This window comes from Octopus sinensis, linkage group LG1 (assembly GCF_006345805.1).
Source record: "Octopus sinensis linkage group LG1, ASM634580v1, whole genome shotgun sequence".
Lineage (NCBI taxonomy): Eukaryota > Metazoa > Mollusca > Cephalopoda > Octopoda > Octopodidae > Octopus > Octopus sinensis.
The window spans coordinates 80179772-80193554 of NC_042997.1; the positions used below are offsets into that span (position 1 = coordinate 80179772).

The 13783-nt window shown below is 31.3% G+C and overlaps 1 protein-coding gene across 18 annotated transcripts in view; it reads right to left on the minus strand.

The window, feature by feature from the left end:
- Nucleotides 1-859: 859 nt before the first annotated feature.
- The window catches only part of LOC115209152 (polypeptide N-acetylgalactosaminyltransferase 1), a 612460-nt gene continuing 599536 nt past the window's right edge, over nucleotides 860-13783 (minus strand). For all 18 annotated transcript variants that reach the window (XM_036502255.1, XM_036502216.1, XM_029777469.2 and 15 more), the window contains 2 exons: nucleotides 6350-6428; nucleotides 860-3565 (listed from right to left, as the gene is read on the minus strand). In XM_036502255.1, coding sequence (XP_036358148.1) covers nucleotides 3507-3565; nucleotides 6350-6428 — 138 coding nt within the window. In that variant the 3' untranslated portion in view covers nucleotides 860-3506. The remainder of the gene's footprint in view (nucleotides 3566-6349; nucleotides 6429-13783) is intronic.

Genomic DNA, 13783 nt, shown 5'->3' on the forward strand with positions numbered 1-13783 from the left:
TTGAACTCAGAATGTAAAGAACAAGAATAAATACTGTTAAGCATTTTGTCTGACTTGATAAGAATTATGCCAGCTCATCACCTTTTTCATACTGATTAATAATATTGGTTTCAAATTTTGGCATAAGGCCAGCGACCTTGGGGTATGGAGTTAAGTCAATTATATTGACCCTGAAAGCATGAAAGCAAAGTTGGCCTTGGCAGAATCCAAACTCAGAACATAAAGTAGGAAGAAATGCTGTTGAGCATCATGCCTGTCATGCTAGTGATTCTCCTAACTTGCTGCCTTAATAAAAAAAGATTATTAGTAGGGAAATGAAATCTCAAAGCAGCAGTGGTAAACTGAAACAAGAATGGCACAGAACAAAAGTTCTAGTACACAACCAGGTTGTCTTTTAATGCATAAATAAATGAAAACAGTCTTTACTGAAACATTCAGTGCTTTTCCTATCTCTTTTATTATTAAAATAACAATGAAGATGGTTGAAGTTAGATATAAGCAACAAGAACAACATAATAAAAACTTACCCCAAACAATTGTTTTTATTCTGCTTTAACATTTGCAAGAAAACTCATTAAAAAAAAATGGATGAGGATGAAGATGATATGAAAAGAATATTCTGATGTAAAGACTGACTCAGGAATAAAAATGTTTGACAAAAATTAATTCTTGCTTTTACAATCCTGAATGTACAGTCTGAATTTGCATCATTCACTTGTTCAAGTCAAATTCGTATTCTATAACATTCCTCCACAATATGAGTGTATATGTATGTAGGCAGGAGAATTGTTAAGTAACAGTTTCAAGAGAGAAATATTTGAAGATAAGTGTTAGCTAAAACTTTGGAAATGAAATAAAATATTTAACTTAGAAATATAAGCTGGTGGACTGATATTAAAAAAAAAAAGCATTAGAGGCTTGAAAAATAATCAAATAACTTTCTAAAAGTCATCAAAATATTTAGATGATTTTAAAGAGAAGATATTTTAGTAGGCCAAATAGTGTAACAAAGCAGTTATATTCCAATAAGGAAAAAATAAATAAAATAAGTCACATTAAAAAGTGCATTAATAAAAAAGGGCCAATAAAACTACTTAGAGAAACAACAGGATTAAATTTTACAGTGATAAGGACAGTCATTTTTAAAATCCAAACCAAATAATCTAGTCAGTTCTAACAATAGTCCATTTGGTTGATAGGATTTTTACCATGAAACTTTTATTTTTGTGTAAATATGAGGAAAGTGAAGCAAAGCACAACCTAATTTTCAATCTTGCTGGAACTGCATCAGTGTGTTAATATGTCCCTTCACTAAATGATTTCATTTAATATTCTTCAATTCCAAATGAAAATTCTCAATGGAAATTACTTAAATTATAATTAATTATCATTAATTATATATCCCTCCCCTCTCTCTCAGACACACATTGGTACAAAACCTGACTTTAGTGAGATTACATACAGTTTTACTATTGCATCTGAATCATTTGTTACAAGGTATCTTTGTATGGCAAAATGGATGTCGGATTTTTATGGCATCAATAACTCACACACATACTTTCCTATACTTACAGATGACAGAACCCATTTACCAATAAATAACATAATGATATAAAGAATACTGAACAAATTCAATAAACCATAAAAAACAAAATCATGATGTAACACAATTAGAACTGAATATGACTGAAGTAGGATCTCATCTAGAAATGTATATTAACTTTTGGAAAAGAAACCAAAATGCTTATTCAACTGTCTCATTTAAGGTATGATAATAGATGTTACATACATACACTCATAAATTTTCAGAAGCTACAAGGAAATTTGAATTTCTTTTATTTTCGTTTTTAACAAAACTATTACAGAATAGTATTTACAAAAATTCATGAAAACCAATCCAACAGCTTAGTTAGATGTTTGACTGTTAGTTTAGAAGAAATATTTGCCAAAAATAAGGAACAACTCCACAGCAGAATGACCAAGTAAAGAAACTGCCAAAAGTAGCCTCCCTTCAAAAAAAAAAAAAAGAAGTTACACCAGTGATACAAGAGTTACCTCCCTTGAATAATGTCTGGTTTGGTAAACGTCTTTTCTTGCTCTTGGTCACGCACAGATAATTCGTATGTGCGTGAGACCAAGTCATAACAAAAAGAAAAAGAAAGAGAGAGAGAGAAACAAAAAAAAACAAAACAGAAAAAAACCCTAGAATTGATCCCAAATTGAAATACTTTATTTCTTCCTATCGTTTAAAGCCACAAATATGTGTGTGTGTGTGTGTGTGTGTGTGTGTGTGTGTGTGTATATATATATATATATATGGCATCAATCATGTCGTCAGGCAATATCCTTCATAGAGTTTAATGGAGATGAAGATGATAAGGATGAGTAATCTACTCAGTAGCAATAATGCAGCCCATTTTTCACTGAGTTGAACGCAATATATTCCAAGAAATACCATATACATGTCTAACAATGTGAGCTAATTTTAAGAGATTTTTTTTTCACTCGCACAAAACAGATTGTCTCTCCTCCTTCCTCTTCTTTGTTGGTTTTAAATGAAATAATTTTTTTAATAAATTTTAAAATTTCAATCACATTACTGTTGTCTATGCTATTTCCAGCATTTTGTGAATGATTGGCTAAGGATGTGGTGTGAGTGGGTGTGATTTTATTGGGGAAAGGAGCTGTTTTTTTTACTACGACAGGACTAGTTTTTTTTGTTTTATATTTTGCATGTGTGTCTCCTGTGTCTAGGTGATGTGGCAGGAATTGCTCTGTTAAAGTAAAAGAAAATTTATTCCAAACTTAAAAGGGCAAAGAGTGTTGTAATGAAAGTCAAAAATGTCTATGACAAGCAATGGCTCCATTTATGTGTGTGTGTATGTGTAGGTATATTTGTCATTGCTTGTGTATGTATGTGTACTGTGTGTGTGTGTTTGTGTGTGTGTGTGCATACATGCACACATGTATATGTGTACATATGCATCTATGAAAAAGGCACAGATGTACACATGTATACAGATACACAAATATAGAGCGAGGTCAGTCACTGGGTCGGCAGCTTGTTATTTGACAACAGTAACAACTAAAAAGTAATTTGTGGTAGGGAAGGGATATGACAGGGTGGTGGTCCTGGGGTCTTGTTAATTAATGAGAAAGGGGAAATGGGGCTCACATTAATAAGAATAGGTCAGACTAAATATAATTTTCCCTTCTCTAACAGACTGTTGATTTCTTTCATTTTCTCTCATTGTAATTTGTATTGATTCATCTCATTATTTCTGTCTTGTTGTCGCTGCTGTTGCCACAGCTTTCTGTAGTTTGTACATTATTATCACAGGAATGTTTGTGAGGTTGAAGATGATATATTCAAGATTAAGAAGAACAAAACGTATAACAAAGAGGCAACAGGTAGCATTAGTGTCAATCCAACTCCAATTCTTTTCCTCACTGCCAACTCTCCAGATCAAACCTAACTTTGACACCCCAAATGTCTAGAACAATTCTCACTGCCATTTCATGTCTGTAAGTATCCACTGTTGGCTTGGGCTGTTATTACAGTTCCCTACAAAAAAAAAAAAAAAAAGATAAAGCTCATACTTTAATCATTTGTTTAGAAAGAAAACATGAAACCTCAGTTGTGCAAGCACAGCTTTTAATTAAATAGTATTTAATTCTTTAGCATTCAGATTATTCTGTTAAATGTAATGCTTATTTAATCACATTGTTTTGAGTTAATCATGAATTACCTCGCAGCATTGAAATTTTGATGATGTGAATGTTTATTTTTAGAATGACATTGTAGGATTGATATGAGAGGTTAGATCTGACCGGTTTGAACATAAAACAGGTGGAATATTTGGGCTGGATATGACTTAAATGCAAAAAGGTTAAGAGAGCAAGACACAGAAAATTTAAATCCATTAACCATTTCAGACATTGAAATAAATTAAATTCCAAAAATTAACTGAATCCCTCAATTTAGATATATTTTTTATTAATTCCAATGAGTTTCTGATGTTCTTGTAGTGGAGCAGTTTCTACTGTTAGTGGAAGCACTCCATCGGTTACGACGATGAGGGTTCCGGTTGATCCGAATCAACGGAACAGCCTGCTCGTGAAATTAACGTGTAAGTGGCTGAGCACTCCACAGACATGTGCACCCTTAACATAGTTCTCGGGGATATTCAGCGTGACACAGAGAGTGACAAGGCCGGCCCCTTGAAATACAGGTACAACAGAAACAGGAAGTAAGAGTGAGAGAAAGTTGTGGTGAAAGAGTACAGCAGGGATCACCACCATCCCCTGCCGGAGCCTCGTGGAGCTTTTAGGTGTTTTCGCTCAATAAACACTCACAACGCCCGGTCTGGGAATCGAAACCGCGATCCTATGACCACGAGTCCGCTGCCCTAACCACTGGGCCATTGCGCCTCCACTTTCTACTGTTAGCAACTGTAATGAATTATAATTTATATAGTTTCAAAGTGAGTAAGCCTAGTGTTTATTCAGAAACAGTTTTCAATGCGCTATGGTATGAAATCCCTGTTAATAAACTTAATTATAACAGATTCTTCAATGAAGACCATCACAGAGCTATATTTTTTAGTGACAGTTACCAGTTATCAAGCAATCTGTCATATAATGTCATCTTACCTACTAAAAATGGAAGCCAAGTTACTATCAAATCAAACTTCATCTTGAAAAAAGAAGGACTTGTCCGATAATTAGTACTAGATATACTATGTCTAAGGTTCAAAATTGAAGTAGTTACAGCTGGAATGCCTTTGACAACCATAGGCTTCCTTCGTCTATCAAAACTGGCCTGGACTAAACATACAATTAACAAGACTTTGAACTTAGCATGGGGTTTTTTTTTTTTATCTTGGTAAGTATTTAAAGTAAGTATTTAAAGCTTCTGAAATCAATACAATAATATTTCAACATGAATTGTACCTATTAATGCAATATCTAAGTCAACTACTTAAATATTCTTTCGACTTACTATAAAGTACCAGTTTTCTCAGGTAATAAGCAAATTTTTCTTTTCTCTTTTTTATCTAGCTGCTTTTTCTTTTCAATTATTATCAGTTGTCTCTCTAAATCATATCAATCAGTCATATGAAATTGAGATTAAATACTTTTAATCCACGTCAAGGATTACACTTTATCTTTATTGACACTTGTTCCATTCCAACATAACCTTACCTATAATCTAAATATATCTCACAATCTATTCTCCTATCATTTCCTTTTAAACAAGAAGAAAATCCTTTATCTTCAGTAATGATAAATATTTTCATAATCTCTTCTAAGCATTTTACAATTTGTCTATCACTGACCAGCCATCTAGGTGACAGAATTTCTCAATCAATTTGAATAAAACATTACTGTAATATGTAGTAATCAGTTATGAAATCTAGCTTGTTCATGAGTGTCAATGTCAGTCTGGGTACATTTGCTCCACAGAGCCTTAATATCTGTCTTAACTTTCAGTTTCCATCCTCAAAAATGTCTGGCTATTATATGATGTACCTTTTATTTTGGATTGTATTGTATTTTTCTGCTATCCACACCTCCTGTCACAGACTACTTTACATTTCTGTCCATCCCTCACTAACTTACATTATGCAATCTTTCAGCCTCTAAATTCCTCACATCATGATCACTCTTTACTGATTTTACTTCTCTGAAAGCTTCCTCTATCATTCCTTTACCTTACACCGACCTTGTTTTCAAGCATTTTCTTTTGTCCACATGTTCCCACTCATGCTGTTACCATCATCATCATCATTATCCTTTTAACATCTGTTTTCAATGCTGGCATGTCTGTCTCAGTACTATCTCATACTTTATTTCATATGGCCTTCACCTCACCTATTTCAACTGAGTTCCCATACCTTTCTTCTACATCACCCACCCTCGCTGTTTATTTCCTCCATTTTCACCCCATACACTCATTACTTTCCACTGGTTCCCCATTCTATTCCATTCTTTTCTCACTATTTTGTGACCAACATAACAACATTGCTATATATTCTTTCACTCTGGCTCTCTCAAAAGAAGGGCAGGGACTCACTATTGTTAGATCCATTCACTCCTCATGGCAAACCAAACTAACTGAATTTTATGAATCCTCTTATAGATTAATTTTTGTCCTTATAAATTATCACCACCTTCCTTGGAATCTGGTTTTCTGCTTGTTCATCAATCAGCTCCCTCCAACCATCCAATGCATCAAGTGAATTTAAAGTGAAGTATCATTTCCAAACCATCAATGACAACATACAAATTCACTAAGACCTCTTTGGTTGGATTAGTGTATTCTTACTTTACATACATTCAAACTTACCTATGCTAGGTGTGTCAGAATCATCAGGACTGGGTTTATCCAAACACTGGTTACTATTTACATGTTTTAAGCTCAATGTCTGCAAAACAAAATTAGAATGTTAATAAACATTGCAAATATTGTGAAAATAAGTTTCAAAATGGTTAATATTAAATTTCAAAATAGCAACAACAATAATAATAATAATAATATCTGAATAATTTATTATCTAGTATGAAACATTCTAAAAAAAAAAAAAAAAAAACTAAAAAAAAACTATAAATATACGACTATCAAAAGTTATTTCTTTCATCAAAAATTCTAATAGCCATTTTAGTAAAAGTATTGTCTAAGTGGAAATTTGGAGTGGTAAAAAAAGCAATTGAAAATACAGTTGCAAAAATTAGTTTCCAACAAATTTCCCTTTAGAATGCTAATAACAGCTAATACTGTCTTGGGATTTAGGTTGAAGAGTTATTCCCTTAGCTAAATTTACATGCATGTAACCACAAAAGTATAATCTCAGTATTGGCTGGGTTACATAACAAGTGACCTAACCAATACTACCTGCTATTACTACTACATACCCTACTATTATTGTAACACCAGTCAGTAGAAATAGACCAGAAACTATCATGAATATGTTATAGCATTTGTCAACTAATGTAGAAATAATCAACCAGTCACACACTATTGAAACTGACATAAATCAACTTTCCTTGTTTTTCTTCAAGGAAAATGAAACATATTTTCATCTTTTAGAGTTAGACTGATTTGATAACACCTACAAAGGCTGAACAGGTTTTGTCATCATTTCAATGTGATGTGTCAGATTTCAATAAGAAATAACAGCTTTGTCGCAGAAAGCAGACATTAGGAAAAGCGAAATGATAAAACAGAATTACCAACTTATTGAAATATGTTTTACAAAGATATATCTGAAGAATCAGTAGTCTACATAATCATATACACTGCAAGTTAATTTAACAAAATAACATCATAGAAATATAGATATTCCATAATGATTAAATGCTTTCATGTTTAAAAAATACAAAAACTTTACACAGACATTTTTTTAGATTCTTAATATTTTAAGTAATTCAACAGTTAAAATGTTTTCTTTTTTATTTGAGGGTAATTTGTAGCTAGCTTATTAGTTTGTATCACCACAATGCTTAATAAATTTCCTTAAAATTAATCACTATGGCTCAGCTTTTGTGTAAGACATACTCCTAGTGATATATAAATTCTTCTCTTAAGCTGCCGACAATGCCAGTTAGAAACTATTACTACAGTTGCCATGCTGTTTATTGTTTAGTAGATAGTTTTGTCATACCAGATAGACTTGTTAATAAAGGCATAAATATATTTTCAAACTTTATGCAAATTTAGTGAGGTAAACATCTTAAGTAGGACTAGAAGAAATCTAAAATATTATTAAGCTGTTTCTTTAAAGAAAGAGGTTTGATTTTTGAAAGCAGTGCTTTTCAAGTGCAGTGTTTTGGAGTCACTCCAGTGACACTGAAGGTAAGACTATATAATTTATAGTATTAACTCATAAAGAGGTTTGGGACAGAAGTAAAATAGAATTTCTAAAATAATAGAACCATTCAAAAAGATATACGACTCATGTTTGTCATAATTATAAGTATGAAAAACATTACTTTATTTGTTGATAATCAGATAATCAGTTCAACAGTTTATCAAGATACCATGTTAAATATAAGATTAATTAATGTCACTGGTTTCAGTGTGTGACCATGCTGAACTTTTATTCATGATAACATTTCATGATACATGCAGGAATATGTTCTTTGTAGTGACTATAGTTGCTTAACTTTTTATTAAAATACTTTGCTAAAAGCAAACCATTTTAGTCTATGTATGAGAACAAATTTATTTGCACATTAATAAAGACAATAAAACAAATATCTCTAAAACATTTGAAAGATATGACTTCAGGATAAAGCCATTAGAAGTGGTGGTATATATATATATATATATATATATATATATATGACTCAAGAGTTAAGAGTTTTGTGTATTAGCACTTATCAAACCACCTGTATACATATTGTATATATATATATATGTTGCAAATAAGATTATTTTGTTACTTCAAATTTCAATTGAAATGCTAACAATGTGTCAATTACTAAAGGAATGGTAATGTTGTAATGCTGCTTTTATTATCTGATCCTAATTATAAACAACAACATACCAAATATACATGCCCTTCAAACCCTAAAGCTGAAATTAGCAAATCAGTATATCTGCTTTTACAATTCAACTTACAAGAAAAGTTAAGCAGGCAGCCAAACAAAATGAAACTGCAGATATAGACTGAGATTGAAACCAATAGTTCAATTTCCCTTTCACTCATCTCATTTGCTTGGAATTAGGTGAATAACTTTGCCTATGAGCAAATGTTGTAACAGTAAAACTGATCTGGTTTGTAAACTTTCATTGTATGACATTAATCTTAAGAGATAAAGCAACAAAAGAAAATAGCTTTATAACTTAAGTATATACAGTTGTTTTCTTTTAAAGAGATAATTGCTTTCTTAATCATCATCATCATTTAACGTCCGCTTTCCATGCTAGCATGGGTTGGACTAATGATAACTTAAAAGCATAAGTAAACTAACCAAAATTATTCAAAGAATAGGAACGATACATCAGCACTTTCAAGTAGTGGTGAGGGCTAACAGACTGCTTAAAAATCTTTCAGTAGTAAAAGAACAATGTACTCTAACAAAATCCAACCAATTGCACAGTGTAATATAATATTTAAAACTTTTGTATTAGAACTATTTTGCAAGATGTTAAGAATTGAGAGCATTAGCAATGCAAACAAACATCAAAGCAGAGGTTGTATTAGTTATAAATGACACATGTTGAAATAGTTTAGCCAGATATAGCATTCTTGAAAAAAAAAAATTACAATTTGCCGTTAGCATAAAAAAAACAAAAAAAAAACGAAGCAAACTTTATTGTGATAAATATGCTTGCATCAAACCTTAAGTACACTTATTAAAAAAAAAAGGGATTGAAATATTCCTCTCCCTAAAACATAAAGTTTAAAGTATTCATAAACAATACAAAAGAATTAAACTAAAATATGAAACACAAAAATATATTTTAAACAGTTAAAGTAAAATACAGAGAAAAGAGAATAGCAAAAGATGTCTCAAAATATAAAAATAATGAAATCAAGATAAAAAAGTATATTGTCCTATTTTTGTGCCATTTACAGACATAGATGTTGGCAAACATTTTGTAATATTTAAATAATAATTTGTGCAAATAACCTATGTAGAAAATTATAAATTAACACTACAAATACTACATTTTGTGATTTTTAATGAGTAGAAATTCCAAATAAAATTCAAGTTTTTATGATGGAAGCGGTTATTGGCATAAAAGTTAAAAATCTGTCCTCTCTAACAAAATCTTAGTTGACTTTCAATCCTGTGCAGCACAATATTTCATATATAGTCAACTGCAACTAGTGAAGAAATGAAGGCTTCTCATGATCTGTAACCTATGGCCATTTATTTAAAGACAGAAAAGGAAGTTGAGATTTCCATGTTTACTAGACATCGTTGTCACCCAACACTTTCTTTTGAAAACATTCTCCCATTTCAATTCCAACATTCTTTACTGGCAGTGATAAATTAAGTTTTAGATGCTGTATTCAATATTGTGAGGTAATAAATTACAGCTGATAAAGCAGCTTCTTCAAGCAGAAACACTATAATAGATCTTCTACAACTACTGTTTAAGTAATACCATTATGTGATTCATCATACAAGTGTAGAGGATGTGAGGTTGAAAATAATAAAAATCATAGAGCTAGTAATATTCCGGCTGTCATTGAAGTTAGTGAAGTTGATTTGCTCATTGAAGGACAGGATTCTGCTTTAAGCACAGCAAGTTAATGGGATATTTGTCAATTCCAAAGTGATGTAGTGACTTACAACAGTAAATTATACTCTAGTATGGCACACATTTTACAGTTACCTGAAGTCATTGTAATGTAAATGTCTTTGTCAGGATGAAAGTTTATAGATAGTAACAAAATGTATTTTGCTATTTGGTTCTTATAGATTAGATCCTGTTTGGATTAATCTGTATTTTATTCCTTTATCCAAATATTTAGTATGCAAGTTGAAAAAAAAGCATAATTACAACTCATTAGGGAAGTCAACTTGCTATCAAATTTTCCTTTCATTTATACAGGAGTCAATATACAGACAATGAACTGAGTCTCTAATAGTTATTGTTCAACATTGAATACATGCAAATTTAGAAAGCAACAATGATGAATCTACTTAAATTTCATACAGACAGCATAATTTCCACTAACTGTTCATGATATTTCAAGCTGAAAGGTTATGAAGTTTGCTACATTACAACTACTTGTTTCCTGATGGTTTCTATTGTTAAATGAAAAATTACACTTTTTGTCAAAATAAAAGTCAACTAATTTTGAAAAATGAAGAGTAAGTAATTTAAAATTTAAAAATAAAACACTCTTCATGGTTTAGACACCCAAAAGTTAGCTTCACATTTTAGATCTCCAAAAGATACTAACACAAGGAAAATTGAAAATGTATGAAAAATTACAAGAAATAATATTTCATGAAACTATGAGGGATGCTAAAAGATGACCTGCCAAGTTTTAGAACAATCACTAAGTACTACTCACAATATTTGTATGTCAAGTTATTTTAAAAGTATGAACAATAACAAAAACTAACAATATAGGGTTTCTTGATTGAAAATGTTCAAATTCAGAAATTAATCAATTTATCACAGATATAGTGCTATCACAATTTCCACCGACTGTTATGAGAAAAGGAAAGCGATCTGTATTTGTGTATGACACAATTATACTAAGTTAAATTACACCAAGTCATAATAACCAGTTACATTACTCACATCATTGTACCTAGTCACATCACAGTATCCAATTATGCTACTGTATCTAGTTACTACTCTATCTATGTTACACTACCATGTCAAGTTATATAACTGTATCTAGTCAAATTATTATTATTTTTACCAAATCTCCTAACACAATCTATGGGGTTCTCCTCTGATACTTAAAGAAATCCAGAAGCATAATTATACACAATGAATCTCAATTCAAACCCTGTTGGGAGGAATTGACCCTTATATCCTGCCTTGTCAATAAATTAACCCCGAATAAGTTTTTATCCAAATGATAGAGAATTATGCTGGCCAAGCGTTGCTTTATATTATTTTTTAAACTGCTGAAGCTTTGTTAAGAACCACTGTTTAAATTTGAAAACTTTTAAAGAAAAGCAAAGTTACCAAGCTGCAAATTAACAAAGTGAAATGAAGTGAACACTTTAACTCAAACAACATAATTGACAATAAGATTGTTAAAACACGTGAATGTATAAAAGAAAGAAAGAATATAAAATAGCAACAAAAACAATAAAAGCAAAAGAAGCAACATGAACCGCAATAATTAGTGTGCAAATGGTGTGATTGAGGCACATGCACAGAACTAGGTGTGCTAATGTACCAAATGGTGAACTGCTTGCTTAATTAAATATAGTTTGTTGAAGTAGAAGACTAAAAAAAATGGAACAATAAATTATAAGAAACAGCCTTAAACGCACAAACATACATTCAACAATTCAGACATATAAATCTAGCCAAACACATGAATTTATATTAACACAGAATGTACCCATATTTATATGGACACACACACACACACACACACACACAAAACTAAACTTCATAGTTATCTAAATTGACGGAGATGTTTCAGACTATGCAATACTGAATTTGATGCTTTACTGTAATTAGTTCTTGATACTTAAAAGTTCCGAGTTAAAATCTTGACATCTAGTGTTTAGGTCTTGCTTTCATCATGTGAAGTGGATTAAAGATGACTACTGTCTATCCAGATAGGATGAAATTCTATTGCAACATCATTCCCAAATGACTTATTAAATATTCTTGACAACTAAGTGATTTGATGATGAATAGAAAATGAAGGACTTTTCAGACAACAAAATGGTTTCAGTAGCTTTGAACATACAAACTACAAATTAGAAAATATCTTAGTTACTGAGTTCATTTTGCCTTTCCATTAGTAATACACTTGGATTAATATTTCTACTGACTAAACTTTCCTTCAAATAAAAAATAAAACACTCCTATGCCTGGTTAAAGGAATATTCAAATATTTTACTTTTTCTCTTGAACAGTTTCTTCAAGAAACAGAACAGAAAAACTAATACTTCCATATATATCCTATATATTTTCACTAGTGTAATAATTTACAACAGATATAACGAGTTCTATATTTAAGAGATGAAGAATTATGTACATTATTTACATTTGATGGATATTTGTCCTCATCTTGTTTGTTGTTAACACAACGTTTCGGCTGATACACTCTCCAGCCTTCATCAGGGGAAATTTCGAACCCAGGTTCTCATTCCTAAGGTATTTTTTGATATTATTATTATTATTATTATTCAGGTCACTGCCTGGAATCAAACTTGGAATCTTGGGGTTAGTAGCCTGTGGGCATATGGTGTAGTGGTTAAGAGTGTGGGCTACTAATCCCAGAATTCTGAGTTTTATTCCAGGCAGTGACCTGAATAATAACAATAATAATAATAATAACATCGAAAAATACCTTAGGAATGAGAACCCAGGTTCAAAATTACCCCGAGACAACTGATGAAGGCTGGAGGGTATATCAGCTGAAACATTGTGTTAACAACAAACAAGATGAGGACAAATATCTGTCAAATGTAAATAATGTAAATAATAGATATAACGAGATATCAACTAAAAAAGTAATACTTGTAATAACCAATTTTGAATTATATCTACTTGCATCAATATTGTATGATATTGATTTGTAGCACAGAGGCAAGGCCTCAAATTTGGTGAGAAGGAACATTTTGATAATAACAACTTGGGTGGTATCAACCCCAGAAGGTTGAATGACAAAGTCAACTTCTGAGAGATTTGAACTCAGAACATAAAAATAAACAGCTAAATACTGCAAGGCATTTTGTCAGCCACTATACTACCAAATGTGCCAGTTCACCATAGTTTGAATGTTGTGTAACATATGGTACATGCTGCTTATTTCTATTAGAATGTTGTATAATACTATCAGGCATATACTAATATTTATTAGATAATGCTTTGTATATGAGGATAGGGTGACTTTGTATGTGTGTATGTGTGTATTACATTTACAGAATTGTTCATGAGTATTTTCAAATCTAAATTTAATACCATGTGTGTGTGTGTGTGTGTGTATATATATATATATATATATATATAAAGTGTATGAGTGTGTAAAGTCTTCCTCTCAGCATGCATATGGAAGGATGTTGACTTGGACTTGTACAAGTAGTACCAGTGTAGGACTTATAATGTTCCAGGCCA